Source organism: Dermacentor silvarum, chromosome 1 (assembly GCF_013339745.2).
Source record: "Dermacentor silvarum isolate Dsil-2018 chromosome 1, BIME_Dsil_1.4, whole genome shotgun sequence".
Taxonomy (NCBI): domain Eukaryota; kingdom Metazoa; phylum Arthropoda; class Arachnida; order Ixodida; family Ixodidae; genus Dermacentor; species Dermacentor silvarum.
In genome coordinates, this window is record NC_051154.1 from 445,152,874 (window position 1) to 445,171,186 (window position 18,313).

The following is an 18,313-nucleotide window of genomic DNA, read 5'->3' on the forward strand; positions in this document are numbered from 1 at the left end:
ACTTCTCCTACAAGTCCCTCGTTGTTTGCACACAGAACCTACAAAAACGCAATGGGCAGCGATTCAGTATACATGATGATGATGATGGATTTATTCGCATCCCCTTCGAAACGGGGCGGTGATAAGTAGTCGCCTAGTCTACTTGAGCTAACCAAGTAGAAAAACTAACCCCGACAAGGGCGACATCTGGCGGCTCTGATTATACAGAATACGTGGCACGCTACACGCCTGCAGTGTGAATTAGCATGTAGTCGCCCAGTACAAATAAAGCGCATCAGGAGGATCAAAGACAAACAAAGCCTATGCAATACGAGCACAATCAACACAAACGCCAACTGTTTGTCGGCGTTTATGTTGCCCTCCGCGTTCTTTTCGTGTCCCTGTTTCGTACGCTCTGCCTTTCCATATCACGAGCACACGACCAATCGCCCTCAAGGAAATTTTTGTTAAAGACAAACTTCTCACTGTTCTTTACTAAAACTACCTCTCTATATAGCAACAATAGCTGAAAAAAAATACAACTCCAGAAAAAATTACATCTTTAACGCGTGCTGGTTACGCATTCACACGCGCTGTGACGGACTGTCGCGCTCGCCCAATAAGCCGAGCAAGTGAGCGATTACCCGTGCCTTCTTTTTTTTTGTCGGCCCGCTTCAACACTACCCACTTAATTAATTGCTTTTACACACACACACACACACACATATATATATATATATATATATATATATATATATATCATATATGTATGTATATATATAATATGTATAGCACATTACAGTATATATATATATATATATATATATATATGCTCTAATGTGCTATACTTATACTACTCGATTCTTGGCCAATTCCCCAGAGTCTATTTTGACACAATACTACTACTACTACTACCTGCATGATATGTATACTGGCTGAAGCTATCTCATGCGTCAACCACGACCAAATGAAAACCATGCAAAGAACGTATATGGGGCTCACCCATAGACACCTCCTGTCTCAATGGCAAGTAGGTACTACGCAGTGCCAATTGGGCTAACCGTGGTTAACCTCCCGGTATTTTCTTCTCTACCTTCCTCCTCCTCCGCCAACAACGAAGATTCGCGCAAGGATTCGACTGTGTCTAGCACGCCCAAGGGTAACGAGACAGTTCCATAAATAATTGAGTTCTCTTCATCATTGACTCCTAGCTGCGCCACCACATTCTCTTAGTTACCAAGATTGACCGTTCAACTTGATTGATAACAGGGCGAAGGAAATCCATTAGAAGGTCTTCTTGAATTACACCAGCCCATATTGCCGAGGTAATGCTTGTTTACACATTTATTCCGAAACAAAAAGCGAAATTCGCTCCACAACGTCTGAGAAAGCGACCGACAGGCTTCAATCACACGCTAAACGGCAGCTTCGGCTGAACTCGGCCACCGAACGTCGGTCGATGCCGTGCAACTGTATACGCCTGCCGTGCTCGCGCTGTAGAAAGACTGCGCGCAACATTCGTGGCCCATCCACGACAACCAAACCGAGGTCAGACGCAGTTTCGACATCCCCATCCCCCCTTATGCGAGAAGAGCTCCCGGGCGGCGGCGACGTTGAATTGGTCTGGCGATGTCAAGCACACATGTATGCTCGTCGCGACAGCATCCCGACCGCATCAAGTCTTCACTTACATTGCTTTGGGGCAGCGGTGAAGCAGCCTGGGTCAAGGGCGCGCACGCTGCTTGTCTGTAGCGTGGGACGGTGACGGCTGCGACGACGCGAGACCGTGCAAGCGGGGCAGCGGAGAAGGCTCGCTCGCGTGCCCGGCGTTTTTCCTCGCAGTACTCACCCCTTGCCGCTGACGCTAGCGAGCGCCCTCTCGGCGAGCGTAGCGTATCCGGCGCGGCGTTGACGTCGGCTTATACGACGACGCGTGTGCATACACACGACGCGACGAAGTCGTGTAGAGGTGTCTTTCTGCGGCCATCGCAGCCGCACGAGGCATCCGCCTATTGTTGTTGTCGATGCGCGCGAGGCGGTCAGTTGCTTAGCGCACGTCGGCAGGAAGCGTAAAAGTGGCTCCGGAAACCCCCGCCGCGCCGCACACTTTGTTCGAAGGCTTGTGAGCCCGGGAGCAAACCGGCGGATTATTACGACGCACGTGACACGCGAGATGCTGCGCTTCGGGGCTCACGTTTAAAGGGCAAGGCCGAGGATGTGTGAACGCAAGCGGCGCATACTTAAGCGGGCTTCGTTGTGTTTGTCGCAAGTGTGCGTTGTGTGCATTCGAACACTCTTAGTGTCTATTTGCAAAAGTTTACGCAGCGCAAGTACAACTCAACATATAAACCCTTTAGTGTTCCGCACGAATCCCCTTTTTATGTAGCCACCGCACAACATGATATAAGCAACAGAGAAGCAGAATTTGTCGCTGCAACTTTCTGAAGCGGGCCGGGCAACTTTTGGGCGGTAAAATCCCACGAGTTATAATCTACATTATTTGCTGTGGACGTATTATTCCAAATTTCCCCCTGTGCTATTGGAGACGAAGTAAACTATATAGGGATCCTTTATGAATTTTCACCACTCGATGTCTTCCTTTCGTGACCACGCGAATCTCAGTTCGGGTGGATTTGTACACCGGTGGCTTCCACCGAAATGAAACCAATGAAGGACAATAGAACCTGGTGAGAACGTGTTCTCAGTATAGCCGGACGGCATAGCCTCTAAGTCAACGCGACAGGTAGAACTATTTGCAGTGACCTTTCAAGCTAGCGTGGTCGAACGACATATCAGTCTATGACTCATAAATGATGGGTTTATTAGGCGGCGAAAATTAATTGAGGCCCCACTACTCGTAATTCTGTGCATTCATTGAACAAACAGTTTTGAGGACATAAGTAATTCGTCGTTCTAGAGAGGACACTAAAGGATGATGAATATATTGTGCCGAACGCTCATTGGACACAACTTGTCCAATCAGTTGAAGCACTTCGAGCTTTGAACGTCCGTTTGCATTTCGCGCCGCGGTCAGTTCGGTCAAATGTGCGCGTGAGCGTGAAAAAAAAAAAAATGCTGGGTACGAACAGTAGTCGAGGTGAGACAGTGATGTTTTTCAGCGGTGTTGCAAGGAGCTTCACTTGTTTTCGGTCTCCGCGTGCGAGCCCACCAAAAGACATGCCCCAATATGAACTAAAAGCAATACAGGCGGCTTCGGAAGCCCTCTCAATTTGCTAGATCGACAACTCTAAGCTCGCGTCGCAGTTATGAACGTACGTGGCTGGTCTCGATCATGTGAACCACACGCATGCTATCGCGTGCGCGGCCGCTGTATAAATCATCATCATCGAATGTATTTCCATCTGTTTCTTACAGATATACACAGGGGAGCTGCATGCAGAAAAAGCTGTTATTGACAGCTTGACTAGGCCGCAGCCCTCCCTAGATTTCCATGACAGCAGCAGCAGCAGCAGCTACAGTACGAGCTGCTGTCTTGGCGTACAAACAAATTGCGAGCATACAAATATAAAAACGCATGTGATAGGCATATAAACGAAGATACAATGCATGTCACTGGTGCAACAAACTGAATTATAGTTTTCTTGAAATTGAAATAAATGATGCAGAGCTGTTGGAAAAAAAATAACAGACATAGTATCAAACAGACTTTCTACGCTCTATAGCTTTCGCAGATATCACGGTAGGTACACGTGAACCGGTGAAGATTGATAGCGTGATACGAATTGAGCAGAGATGGAAGTGTAAATGTCAAACGTTGTTCTCCCAAGTGTAATCGAGCAATGGGTACGGACCAAACCTCAGCGCACTTTATTCGATAATAATGTTTCTTTTCGTCTAGCGGGGCTAGGCTGCGTATGCAATTCACATTTATTCGGGTTTCTGATTCAAATGCGACACTTAGCCAGTATTTATACATGCTATGTACTTTGAATATTCCACTCTGCTTAAGCAATTCAGCAGTTGGTGCATCGTAGGATACGGTAAATACAGCTCTAATGATTTTCTTTTCTGTAGGAAAAGAATAAGCTGCAGACATCTATATCACACCATTCTCCATACTAATGACCAATCATTAAGATGGGAATAAAAAAGGAAACTGTACAATACGAGTTTAATATGCTTTTGAAAGTAAATGCCGCAAGTTTATTACAGTGCCTATGATTCGCGCTAATACGGTGAACGTTATACAGGGCCAGTATTTTGTAGCAATGCCTTTCCGATGCTAATGCCTTTTCGCGCTTTTCGCACTTGGTCAGTGGTCAGAGCGACAGTCCGCTCATGTTATCAACGAGATCAGCCGACCGTGAGCGGTGGATGATAAGACTATATGTATAGCGTAGAATAAAGCATAACGCATCGCTACAAAATACCGGCCGAGGATGCTTTTTTCATTACACTATACAGATATTAGCGTGGCGAACGTGGCGTTTTATCAAATGGATTGCTCGGTGAGGCGGACATACCCTGCCGCTAATAACGCAAGTTTAGGAAGACAAATTAAGAAAAATTGGTTAATTAATTTTTATTAGAACCTTAGGGGTAGTTGTTTATATAGTAAAATTGGAAAAAGTGGCATTTAAACGCATACACATTTTCTTTATTGTTGAAAATTGCCCCTAATTCGAGATATCCTTAGCCAAATTCCAACGCTCACTCCATGCAATATCGAAACCTGGAGCGCCAAGAGCACGAAGCGTGCGACAGAGTTTGAACGATGACATTTTGCGGCAAATACTGATAAGGCACGTCCGGGCAGATGCTTGCCATGCGAAACGTGTCATTATCAGTATCTGCCGCGACGCGCTGTCATTCAAACTTTCGTCGCGCTTTTCGTCACGGGACGTTTCCGCCTGACGTGATAGCGGGGCGGCCTTTCCTGCGCTCCCGTCGCGCTCGGTTTCGATATTGCAAGGATTGAGCGTTGAAATTTGATTATGAATATGTCGAATTAGGTTCGCTTTTGAAGATTAAAAGTATGGGGATGGATTTAAGTATGACTGGCCTCGAAATAGGTTGATAAATAAAATGTTAGACTTTTCAAGCTTACGTTTATAGCGGGCACTATACAGGCTGTCCCACGTTACTTCAGCCAAACTTTAAACATATGCAAATGTCACGTAGCTGGACGAAACAAGCTAATGTTGTTTGCCATCGTTTGGAGATTAGATTATTTTTTTTGCATTCCGCCTAATTACATAATTAGTCTTAATTAATTAATCAACTTCTCAAATATTAGATGAAAAGCGTCCATGAGGAAATTGTAGAGCAACATGAAAAACTCCCGATACAGTTTTCTGTTGCTCGATACGTGCTACATAATAGTGCTTTTCCGAGCGTGAAAGAAGCACGCGAATACACGCAAAATTGCCGCGCGACTGGCGACTCGAGGCATTTTGCGTGTATTCGCGGGCTTCTTGCAAAAAATAATCTGAGTATCTACAAGCGACGACAATCAACATTCCCTTAGTTATGTGGAGCTTCGTGGCATTTGCATATTTTAAATGTTTGGCTCCAGTTATGTGGCACACCCTGTGTATATCCGCCTCGCCTGGCAACTCATCTGCATGAGCTTCTTTTCGGTACGCTTATAGCCTTTAAAAGAAATAAAAGGTCTGTATAACCTAAAAAAAAGAACCAGAAAACACCCTCCTCGTATTAAGACGTGGCGCGGTACCCGTAGATAAAATGCTGTGCTTTGGAATTGTTGGTGTGGTCGATTGATAGCGCACATTTCATATTTCATAAAATTACAATTGCAAGAAAAAGACTAACTAAGGGAATGGTGTCGTTGCGTCAGGAACAGGCCTAAAACCTCGACAAAGACAAAATTCAGAAGCGCACTTGGTACTTGTCGCTTCAATAAAATTATCGCTATTCCTTCCACGCGCTGTATACGCTCTCTGTAGTACACGCCTAAGCGCACATTTCTGACTTTTTACATGCTTCTGTAATTAGTGCGACCTGCGTGTTTTATTTTTTTTTCTGTTCCTTCGTGTATGATTTGTTCCTACTAGCTGCACTGTATATGTCCTTCCATTATTTCGTCTTCGTGGCCTGTCATCTTGCCCTTTCTTTCTTCTTTACTTCGCTTCTCCTTCACTTCAACTAACTTTTTCTATCCCCACCTTCCTAAAGAGTAGGCAGGCCTTGTTCCCTTCAGTTTCCAGCTTGCTCCTTCCCTATTACAGCGTAAGCTGTTATGGGCTCATTCCAATAGCCGTTTCGGGGTGAGATGGTGTCCGCCGCCGCCTGTGACCATAACCGCTATCGCCGAAAATGCGAAAAAAAAGGCCCGGTTCCCGCCGGGATCTAACCCGCGCCCGCTGCGTGGGAGTCAGATACTCTACCACTGAGCCACGGAAGCGCTTCCTGTCAGGCAGCGGAAAAATGCCCTATAAACGCGCCCTAGGCAGGCGCGCAGGCCCAGGCGACGAGATGCGATTCAGACAAGGCGCGTAATCAACGCGATCCCGAGCCTCCGCCAGTATGGTGGCGCCATCTAGTTAAGGTGCCTGGAAACGTAGCGTGCCCGACATGTAAGTTGCATATAGCCAAAAAGTTAGTATATGCTGACTCTAGAGGAAAAGCTGGGCGAAAAAAAGTGGCAACCCCATAGGCGCCGCCATGTTGCTACGACTAATTTTTTAACACTCAAAATATTCAAAATATTATGCAAAAGCAAGCACTTACACGTAGCATGTAGGCGCGGACAACGTTTGAAGTTAATTCCGTATATTTTTCAAAAAGATCGGATGGCTGTTTGGAAATTTTGATGTAAAATATTATGCAAAAGCAAGCACTTACACGTAGCATGTAGGCACGGACAACGTTTGAAGTTAATTCCGTATATTTTCAGAAAGATCGGATGGCTATTTGGAAATTTTGATGTAAAATTTACGCTGTCAAAAAGCCTGCGTTTGCAGGCGCCTTAACTAGATGGCGCTACGATACTGACGGAGGCTCGGGATCAATGCGTCGATTGCGCGCCTCGTCTGAATCGCAACTCGTTGTCTGCGCCTGCGCGCCTGCACAGAGTAGCAACATGGCGGCGCCCTTGCGGTTCTCGATTTGAATACATGGGCAATATGGGGAGCTTTTGCTCTAGAGTACGTTATATTAACTTTATGCATATAGCAGTTGCATGCTGCATGTAACTACACCTGGTTAACTCAAGCAGGCTAGGTGACTATTTGTCACCAGCCTGTTTTGAAGATTCCAAAAAAATAATCATGATCATCATCATCATCAACAACAACGTACCGCGCCACGGGTCAAGGGACGTGAGATGTGCGCCACGTAGTCTGGATACCTCTTCGGTACACGTCATGGCGTCTCCTCGCAAGGTACGAACCGCTGCTGAAGAAGCGAATCGTAGAGCTACGTACGCGGCTACAACCAGGCGTCATCGGGCTCAGCAGACTGCTGTGCAGAGAGCATTACAAGCCGCAGTTCATCGTCGACGCGGGGCGGACAGTTCAAATCGTTCTCGGCAAAACGAGGCGAAGAAACTTTGCCACGAAGACCCTGTTGTGCGTGGTGCCGAAATTGGAGCTACTCTTGAGCCGCTCCACCAGCTTACGCTGTGACTGTGCTGCATGTGCCGCGCTGCGGCCTGTGACTTTTTCTCCGCTATCTGTGTATGTATGTTTTCACATCTAATACTATTAATAATAAGCTCCTACAAATGCAACTCTTTCGGCTCACCGATTCTTCAGCGATTGCGATGCAATTCGCGGCATTTCAAGACTAGCCACAAGTACCACGCTTAGCTCGCTACATGTAACACGACGATCGTGTGAGCAAATGCAGGAAATAAGTTGGTCCAGTTCCTTGAAGAGCTGCAACCACGCGTATAGTCGGCCACGCGCGCTTTTCTCCAGCGGGTTACGCTTTCACCGCGCGTGCCCCGATGCACACATGTGCGGCGTTGGTACACACCCCCCGCACCCCTTCGCGTACATTGAAAATTCAGAAGCCACAGCGCCTAGCAACCGCGTTGGAACGTGATTGGCTGAAACGCCGCCGGCGACGCTCGACGCCGCGACGTCCTTAGCAACCGCTGTGGATGTATGCCGCACCGCCTTTCCTAACCTAACCTAACCTATCCTAGCACCTGGGAACGTAATCCGTCGCGGGGTGTGCGTCGTGGGCACCAAGGATAAAATCGCGGCGCGTTACTACGGTGTGACGTCAGAGCGTCGCAGGCGATGTTTCAGCCAATCGCGTTCGACCGCGGTTGCTATAGTGCTGTGACTTCTACATTCTCAATATACGCCACCTCTCCCTACAGCCCGTAAAATGTCCTTTTTTTGCTTTTGATTCACGATTGCGTTCCAGATAATGTTTTTCTAAGAATCAAAGTATACTTTCCTGGCAACTGAAAGACCTATACTTCTCAAAGAACAACTCGCTTTCGCCACAATTTCATGCCGCCTTATACCCTGACACTCTCATTGCGCTCCTTGTTTCTTTTTTTTTTTTCTTTCAGTCACGCTTCCTGCAGAGAAGAAAAAAGAGTTAAGCGGCGCAGAGAGGCGGTACAGTTCCGTTTGTTCCGGGACAACCTCGGGAAGGGACACGCCGGTGCGTCCATCCAAGGTCGCGAGGCTCGTCAGCGGGACACCGGCCGAGCGTGCCTCACGACTGCCGAACGAACGCGTACTTACGTGCACGCACGGTGTGCTTTTAGGTTGCGCTTATATCCACAAGCAGGCGAGCTAGAGCCGGCGTTGCATATGTACAAAAAAGATTGAGGACGCGATTACATGTAATATTTTAACTCTTAAGGGTGCTAAACGAACGCATTTTATTTTCGTTCACACCGTCAACTGCACCTATTTAGAACCAATGTATACTCATAATACCACATGGTATGAGTGCGTGCGAGGAAAAAAAAATGTATAAAAAGAGTGACATTTATAAAAGTGCAGAACGAGTGTTCTCAAATGTGCACCCGTTGTTGCACCGTTTAAGCACTCCATATGCAGGGTGTTTATGTGCATCCTATAACAAGGGTGTTCTTACACCAATCAGCGGGTTCAATTATGTTGAAATCTGTCTCCGCCTTCAAGGGGGTTAACAGTGAAGCGTAAGCGTAACGAACGTCTTTTCTGCGATGGCATATACAAGATGTGTATCTGATGCAAGATTTATTACAAAATCAATCAGGTTGATGATACTAGCAGGTACAGATACCAGTATTAGAAGAGCTGTACCGTTTCTGTAACAGGCACCCCGCTAAGTTCATGACTAATCGTTTCACTACTACATATTGCTATTACTGTGGGGCCATATCGCAACGCGCACACCACGAGCGGCCCGGGGCCTATCGTGCAGCTTGTTGTACTTGCATGCGCGTGGATATGAGAGCGCGTTGGCGTCGATACGTGGAAGTCGCACGTTCGGCGTTACTTTACGCAAACGTTTAATAACTCGATTTATGGAGGAAATGGATTTGCAAGCCTTTGGGAGTTCGTGCCACAGGCGCGAACGGGCGTATCGAAAGTTCAAGGAACACATATGCAGCGGGAATTTCATCACATTCATTTACAGCGCAATAAAGACAAGAAAACACGATTGTTCACTGAAGCTCGTTAGTATTCCTACGCAATGTTTAACTCAAGCGCATGTGCTATATATAGCTGCGTTAGCCACCAACCCAACATAACTCAACGACCGCAATCTTTAACATGCAGACTAGCAGCTGTGAAACGGACAAAGATATAACGGATACCGACCGTGTTGACGTTGATTTGCCGGGAACAAGTGACAAACTGCGTGAAATGACGTTCCGACAATGGCCCATTATCAGAACAGTTGTGCAGAGCGAGCACGATGACCTCTGCAGATTTCACCTCGAAGTGGCCACGAACGAAAGGTCAACTAGCTAGATAAGTTAACCCTAATGAGGCATATATACAGCGCGTGCACCACAGCCTTGCGCTTCAGTGTGTGCAATCACTGGAATCATGTGCACGCGCTAAACTTACTTTGTTGTTCTCTTTCGTTGCGCCAGACCTTGGAGAAACGGTGATAGTGCTTCGCGCGCCACGAAGGCGCTCTTAGCGTTCCTCCTAGAGACACTGGCCTCCACCAGACACACTACGGTTTCTATAGTGTCTATAGCACCATTACAGTGCGTGATTGTACTACGTCGAGTGTGCGTGCACTACGCGTAAATATGGCTTTTCGTCTATCACCGTCGTCAATCGGGAGTAGAATGCTATAGGCGTATGCGACGAAGCAAACGATCTCCCATTGCCCATCAAAGAATCTCTCGCTCTATTACAGCGCGATGTACGACCCGCTGCCGCGTTTCACGGATCCGATTAATGACGGCGTGCGGCAAACGAGGACGCTGGTGCTGCTGTCGACCAGCCTTATGTCGACCCGAGACTCACCGCCGGGCTTGGCCGACTTGTCCCGCTGCTCCTGTGGCTGCTCGGCGGTGGGCGTGCCCCTCGAGCTGGGCCCGTCGGGGCTCTTGGGCGTCGTCTGGATCACGATGGTGCTCGCGTTCTCCGAGGGCTGCGTGTCGTGCGCGCCTGCGCACCATGGGAAAACATTTGATTGATTGATTGATTGATTGATTGAAGAAGTTTGTTCATTCTTTACCACAGAATAAATGGAAGACGATGGTCGAAGATCTACGTATTCCACGATCGCATGTAAATAAAAAAAATATAATGTCCGCACTGTACAAAATCTTTAAAAAATGCAGTGGTCTCTACACGACACATTTGTTCTTTTTGCCTCACTCATTGCGATAAGCAGTTATGAGCCATAAGCTTCTAGTCAGTGAAATTATTTAATTACCTTTGTCTCAACAAACCGCAACCCGTTACATATGACAGCCATAACCTGGAACTATTAAAATTCCCATTTGCGATCTTTTCTTATTCTTGTTCGCAAATAATAGTATTTGCCCAGAATGGGGGATTGGTAAAGAAGCTGGTGGTGACTAGGAAAAAAATGTATTTACTGTCCCGTTGTAGTGACGATGAAGAACGCAGTAGCGAAAACTGTGAGTCAACTGTTTAGTGGGCGAACCTGTGCCCAGAAAAACAAGTGGCACTCGACGTACAACGATAGCTGCGAGCAAGGTCGGTGATCTTCAAAATCAGATCTACGGGTGAGACACGTCGGCTCTTTATACGTGACTCATTGAAACTTCCAGCGTAATTGCTGGCGCTCGCGTAAGTTATAGAATGTATAGTCACGCACGCAATCTGATTACTCAAGGCTTGACGACAATATAAACAACAGATAGAACAATTGATAACATTGAAGAAACTTCGGTTGAAATCGCAGATATTCCTTCTTCCTTATTCCAATCTGACAGCGCTTTGCACTCCACCACATGCATCCGTGCAGTGCATCTGTGTGAAGCCCAATACCCTTGACTAGTCTTTGGACCTGACCAGTTCCATTTGCGACAAGCCGCAGGGCACCGACTACTACGGACGTGTCCGCATTGCGAAACATGTGCCACGCTGGGCTAGAGAGCCTGAGTCATTACAGTATAAAAGACTCGACAAGAAGGACCCCAGCTTGCTGCTAACCGTGCTTAGCTCTGAACAATAGATATAATGTAGACACACTACTGAAACCACCATAGAGGTTTCAATAAATAAATAAATACTTCTGGGGTTTTACGTGACAAAACCACGATCTGATTATGAGGCACGCCGCAGTGAAGGGTTCCGGAATAATTTTGACCACCTGGGGTTCTTTAAGGTGCACTACAACGCAAACACACGGGCATTTTTGCATTTCGCCTCCATCGAAATGCGACCGCCGCGGCCGGGATTCGATCCCGCGACATCGTGCACAGCAGCGCTACGCCTTAGCTGACTGAGCCACCGCGGCGGGTCAAAAATGAATAAATAAACAAATTAATTAATTTATTTATCAGAGCGAAGCTTGGTTTGCTCTTCTCCTTGACTTGAACACAAAATCGCACGCGGAACCATTGAGCCAGCAAGATTACATCAACTGTACTCTGCATAAAGCTTGGCACTACGCGGGAAAACTTGAACTCTCTCCAGTCGAAACGAAAACGGGTAGTCTAAAGAAGATAAAAGTTGCAGCCTACCTAAGTTATGCTATGTAATTATTGGTAAAGACTAATACAAAATTTGCACCAGCCCGCGAAAGTCGAAAGATCACGTGGCAAAAACATGAATATATGCTAATTCATGCATTACCACCAGTTCTGTTGATTTGTGCTGAATCATTTCAGTGTGTAGGCAAAAATGAATAATAATAACAAGTCAAAGGAATTACTTATTAAATGATAGTCACGATATACTGCAAAAAATGACGCGGATGCAATGTGGGGGAGAGGACAAGAATCGGGTGGTAGTGAATAAAAATAAATAAATAATGTAAGTGAAAATACAAGGTAAAGCTACACCAAGAGTGAAAAGAAGGAATGAGTGGAAGAGTAATCAGGGTCACAGAAGTAAAAAAAAAAGAAGAAAAGAAAATAAAGTAAGAAAGAAAGCTCGCTGACCTTCGTCGTTGTCGTCGACTACTTCCATGTGCATACTGGTGCGGAAGGTCTTGGGGTCCCTGCGTTACGTAAGAGGTGCATGAGTGTCCGCACTAGCCGCGCTGTCGATGATGCTTTATCGAAGCCGAATCAATGCACATTTGCAAATCCCCCGTGTCGAAGTTGAGAGGATAATATAAAGAATAATACACAGGCCCAAGGGGACTGTGAGGATAATACACAGGCCCAGGGGGCCAAATTCACAAAGCTTTTCGTTAATAAGTGTTATTTGCCACTGGCTGACTGCCTCCGCTAATAATATGTTCAGCGTCAAGATTGGCCAGACCTTTCTCTTACGAACGATTCTAGCGTAAGAACTTTTTTGTCAATACGGGCCCCGATGCTGGACATATATGATTAGTGGAGGGGGCCAGACAATGGCAAATCGCACTTTCGAACAGAATTTGTAAATTTCACAGAGCTTTATGTTTATGATTCCTAATTTGAGAGCTGAATTTCTGCTTTGCGAATCCGAAAGCTATGTGAACCGAATTCACCAAGCTTGCGCTAGGATTGTTCGTGAGAATTCGTCGATTCGCACGAACAGTTCTAGTGAAAGAAAATTTTGTGAATACTGGTCATGATCTCCACCGCTGCTTCTAAGCTTGGTTAGTCCCTTCGCAGCATATATTTATGGTCATAGCACACGTGACTGGTCATTGTCATATACAGTGGAGTTTTGTTGACACGATTTTGCATGATACGTTTTCGGGGTAATACATTTTTTGTTCATTTCCTGACCAGTGTCTTATATGAGCAATTTATTTCGGATAATACGCTTTTGGGATCATACGTTTTATTTTCCGGTTCCCGTGAAAATCGTATCAACGAGATCCCACTGTTTTTAGCACATGTATAATTTACGCATATATACACCGACTGATTTTAGGCGCCTTTACAGCCGTGGTACATCCTTGACATCATCTTCATTGTCAACTCGTCACACCAGGTGTTTGGAGCTCTTTTGCCAGAACTGGCCCTTGCGCCAGTTCGGGCCAATTAACCGATCAAGCTTGGTCAGTAAAACGTTTTCATTTGCCTCGGAACAACTTTTTATAATCTGCGATAGTCGCCGCGGAAACACTTAGTATATAACAGCATTCGACCTAGTCAAGCACAAATATACGAAAGTCGATAAATTACATTTTGCCAGAATAACCATCTCAGGCACAGTTTCTAACGCTACGTTGAAGAGCACGATGTGCCCAAGTAATCGTTCGAGATTTTCACGCGGCTTTTAGCTCATAAGGAAAGCGTTGTCATTGGTGCCTTTACTGCCATATGTCCAATGTTTCAATGTCCAGCCTGAGTGGCTTTCGTTCTTACTGCTGGGTACACTTCTTGGGTACAGAAGGGTGTCGTGTGTCGAGGCCTTCGTTACTTATTTTTTTTTCATCCCATCCTTTAACGTGCTTCTAATTTCACCAGATCCGAACACACATCAATGTTGCTGGTCCTCTAGCAACAATTTAAAGAAACGCGAGAACTTGTACTTAATATTTAAACGAAGCTGCGCGAGGCATCGAACACTGCGGATGTCTTTTTAGTTTTGCCTCCAGTGTGCTGCTGTGTCAGTGCGTACTTCTGGCTATAGTTGGGCATGCTGATCTTCTCGAGCGTCTGCTTCTTTCTGCGGATCTTGGCCTGGCTGCTCATCTCGGCGTTTGACTGGAGGTCCTCGCCAGAGAACAGAACCTGCAATGAGCATAAGACGTGCGAGTAAATGCACTGCTATACCGCCGGACAATAACGTGCCATTGGTTTAACGCTGTTCTCTTTATATTGCGTAAAGTGGAAAGTAAGAAAAAAATCTCCTAAAAGCAAGAAAAAACATGAAGCTCGAGGAGCAGGACTGATATATATATATATATATATATATATATATATATATATATATATATAAGGAAATCAGGGATGTTAACCAGTCAAGAATCCGGTTGGCTACCCTACGCCGGGGGAAGGGAGAATGGGAAGAGAAAGAAGGGATAGAGGGTGGGGTATGGAGACGTGTAAGGACCGTACTGCAGAGTCCAAGGCGCTCGTACAAACCAGGCGATCTCAGAAAGCACAAAAGTGACTTCACTGCCTTCTGGGCCGATGATCGGCGGGGACGGTGTTTTCGTATAGTCTGTTCACTCAGAGGACGATTGTCTAGTTCCTGAATGCGTTAATCATAGATGAAGTGTACTTTTAAATGCGTAAGCATTTCTATGCCTACCCAACGAGAAAACCCATCCATCCGTCATGTCAAACGATCGCTTTCAAAATAGGGCCCGCAGCAGCGAGCGAATTGACCTTCGTGCGGCCTCTCGCTTCAACGCGAACTAAGCGGCGAGAACGCAGCCCTCACGAAGCTATCAGCACTCGGCGTACTCTATCCCCATCGCATATCGCTTTCAAGATATATGGTCCCACGCGGCCGCGCCATCTGCAGCCGCCGCTGGAGTACGGTTGATCACGATTGATAACGGTTCACATCGAAAGCAGGCAGCGTCATCGACCACGTCTGCCTACGAGGTCTATCAAATGTGGCATTGTTCAATTACGTCACGTACTACCGCACGCATTGGCCAGTGCTCATCTTCCCCATGAAGCGGCGGTATCATCCAAGCGCACCATCATATAACATGAGTGACCACTGCTACTACTCGCCTCTTCCTTGTCTCATGCTGCTCTCATGCTGGTCTCAGTTAACATTTCGGTGTTGCAACCACGCTTCGCCGTTTCACGATTCTTTCGCGGTGTTTCTCGTAATTATGGCAAACACAGCAGCATATGATGACGAAACAGTAGGTGATTAGTAGCAAATGATTCTAAACTTCATTTGACACTAAAACAAGGAACAACGAATTGGACCGCTACCAGGACCACGGTGTTCCGCCTAAATATAAGTATATGGCGAACAGGCGGCGGTCACTAATGCACATTATTCAGAAATCAAGCATTTCCTCGTTATCCTTTATCACCTCTTAATTTCTTGTCGTGAAATCCTGCGGTTACAAATTCCTTCGTGCATTGCCCCGGTGCCATGATACAGCAAGCATCACTTCCGGAGGTGTTCTCTAAGATTATCTCACTCCCTCCTTTTTGCACATTACAAGAGCTAGCCAATCCACCCCCGTGCAAACACTGTGAGGGCTACCCTGACGACAAACACATACTATAGCAAAACTTCTTATTGAGCGAGTTGAGTTATACGTATTGAAACTATAGTAGCGCAAAAAAAACCTCTTGTCCTCTTCTTTGTCCATGTTTCTTTGGGCTAGAGTAGCTTCAATACATACTACAGGTGGTAACCAAATCTATCGTCCAGCGACCGCTTCCTTGGAGAAACAAAAACAGATCTCGAAGGCAATGCTTTTGCAAATTACGTGCACCGTAAGCAATTTCAGAGCTGGAAACGCTCCATAAGCACCATTGTTTGGACATAATTAATTATTAGATTGCCCAACTCCCAGGCATCCTTTACAACCATTCTGAAAAGTATCCCACATAGACATGCTACCCTCAAGCGCTAGTTCACTCAAATGCGATCTCCCCAACTTTTCTATCAGGAAACGCTGACTAAACACATCAAAGCTGTCCGGGACCAGTAGGAGCACGGACTGGGTGTTGCAATAAGGATGTTTCTCTCAGTCTCTAAGATGACTTCCGCTTTGGGACGTTCGCTATAGTAAGAAAACCCGCGCTCGTTTAGCCATAATAACGGTAGAGTAGGCGGCGGAAATTGGCGGGGATGCTTGAAGGGACAATGCCAACTGCACTGGGGTGTCATTGATCATGCGTTCGCTAGGAAACTGCACAATTTTTAAGACCCACGGCCACGTTTTCTACTTCAGTCAGTAGGCCTCTACTCACCCTTCTCAATCCAGTATGCTATCGCCATCCAGAGTATCTCAACATCAACATGACGAACTCAAAGTATAAACGCGTCAACACGTTTGTAAAGGATCTTTCAATGCAGCAAGTGTGCGATACTTCGAGTGTTGTCACAAACGTGTTCTCCAATATCCTACGCAGTCCCCACATTACTTGGTATTTACGAAATAAACGTCTGGCAAATATTCATTCCCGTATGTTGTGGAGGCAAATGCTTCACATTAACATGGACTCCCACATTGCGTGGGATCTATGAAACTATTATTTAATAACCGTGTAGCCGAAATACACCTTCGCGTGCAGGCAAATATTTCTCACGGACGTATACGCTGGTACGACGAGCCATGATGTCGCAAGCAACTAGCGATTGCTCTATTGCTTACGTCATTGGGCAATCCGCCTTTATCGTCTTACTTACGTGCACATGTGTTACGCGAGGCGTTGTTCACTCAGCTACAAGGCGCTTGTTTTCTGTGAAATAATTAGCAAGAGCCACATTCTCGCTCATGAGCAAGCTTGCTTATGAAAATGAACATGCTTGCCATGAGCAAGCGCCTTCACCACCTCGATTAAATTCCCGTCCAAGTTTGAGATAAAGTTTTGAAACATAATTTATTGAAAATTATAGCAAGCGTCTACCACTCCTAATGAGAATTTCGCGAAATCATAAAATGGCTTCGCAAGAGGCCTCATCCCTATTTGAAGCGATTAACGACAAATCAGACTGTCACGCGCGCAGACCTACCGCCATCACAACAGGCGCGTTTTTTATTCCACTGCCCTTCCAAAAAAACCTCTATCGAGTAAGTCACGCTAGCGTTCGCCATGTTTTGCTTCTTATTCATATGAGCAAAGGACGTGCGCTGGAGCTCCAGCGCCGCGTGCTACACCTTTATCACTCTGCTGACCTTCCCAACGTTCAAGTTAATTTTAGATCATGACAGAGCACTAGCATTAGACTCACAGCATTAGATAAGCAGAACGGCATGGCCGTTGGGCTACCGCGGCTAAGGCGAACACTGGCATGACCCGTTCATGACCCATTCGTGTTAACCTCATAGGTTAACATGAACGAGTAAGTGTTAAATAATGGCATCAGTGAAAATACGAATGAATGATGTCACGAACACGTGTACAAATAAAGGCACAACAAAGTATGTGAGCAATTGAGCAATAGCAAACACAAGGAACTTCACAATTTATCGCACGAATAATTGAACAAGCTAAAGAACCAAATTTACAAAGCTTTTCATTGGTAAGTGCTCCTTACGAATGGCCCTCCTTCTTTTTTAATGGTATGTACATCATTATGATTTGCTTAAGAACAATTCTAGCGTAAGAGTGGTTATTTCCTTTCGTTCTTTCTTTTGTTTTTTAGGGTACAAGCTCTAGTGCCGAGTTCACAAAGTTCACAAAGCATTTCGGAAGCAAGCGCGGTTGTAATATCAGGCGCCCGCCAATCACAATTAGCTCTCCCGACCGAAGCACTTAGTGAATTCGGCTGCTTACCAGGCCAACCGCGACCATAAGAAGTGCAGAGACCATACGGATGCGAGGCAAGCAATAACATCATGGCTCCCACCACTTCTCCCCTCTATCCCGCCGCTTTCTTTCTTTCATGCATTATGCAGCACATCGAGAGGCGTTGTCGCAAACCGCAGTTAGCATACATGCCATTCAACGTGCCCAGCGTACCGACCTTTTTCCTCGCAAACTGTGGTCTCCAGCAGAAGGACTTCATCGCGCCGACGACGATCGGAGCGCGCCGCGATTTCGCTCGCCTAAACAGGAGCCACCGGTTCCAGCCCGCCGTGAACTCTCCCCGCAGACACCTCGAATCCCACGGCTGGCGGGGCTCGGAGTGCGATAGCCGCGGAGGAG

The 18,313-nt window shown here is 46.3% G+C and overlaps 1 protein-coding gene across 7 annotated transcripts in view; it reads right to left on the minus strand.

Annotated features, from left to right (window-relative positions):
• Window positions 1-18,313, minus strand: part of LOC119437740 (sorbin and SH3 domain-containing protein 1-like) — a 266,626-nt gene that overhangs the window by 166,632 nt on the left and 81,681 nt on the right. For 3 of the 7 annotated variants that reach the window (XM_037704713.2, XM_037704711.2, XM_049660830.1), the window contains exons 1-4: window positions 18,132-18,250; window positions 14,136-14,248; window positions 12,515-12,573; window positions 10,401-10,544 (exon numbers count right to left, since the gene is read on the minus strand). In XM_037704713.2, the coding sequence (XP_037560641.1) occupies window positions 10,401-10,544; window positions 12,515-12,573; window positions 14,136-14,248; window positions 18,132-18,173 (358 nt within the window). In that variant the 5' untranslated portion in view covers window positions 18,174-18,250. Of the gene's footprint in view, window positions 1-1,670; window positions 1,820-10,400; window positions 10,545-12,514; window positions 12,574-14,135; window positions 14,249-18,131; window positions 18,251-18,313 lie in introns of those variants that run through there. The other 4 variants (XM_037704716.2, XM_037704712.2, XM_049660831.1 and 1 more) reach the window with 3 other exon arrangements.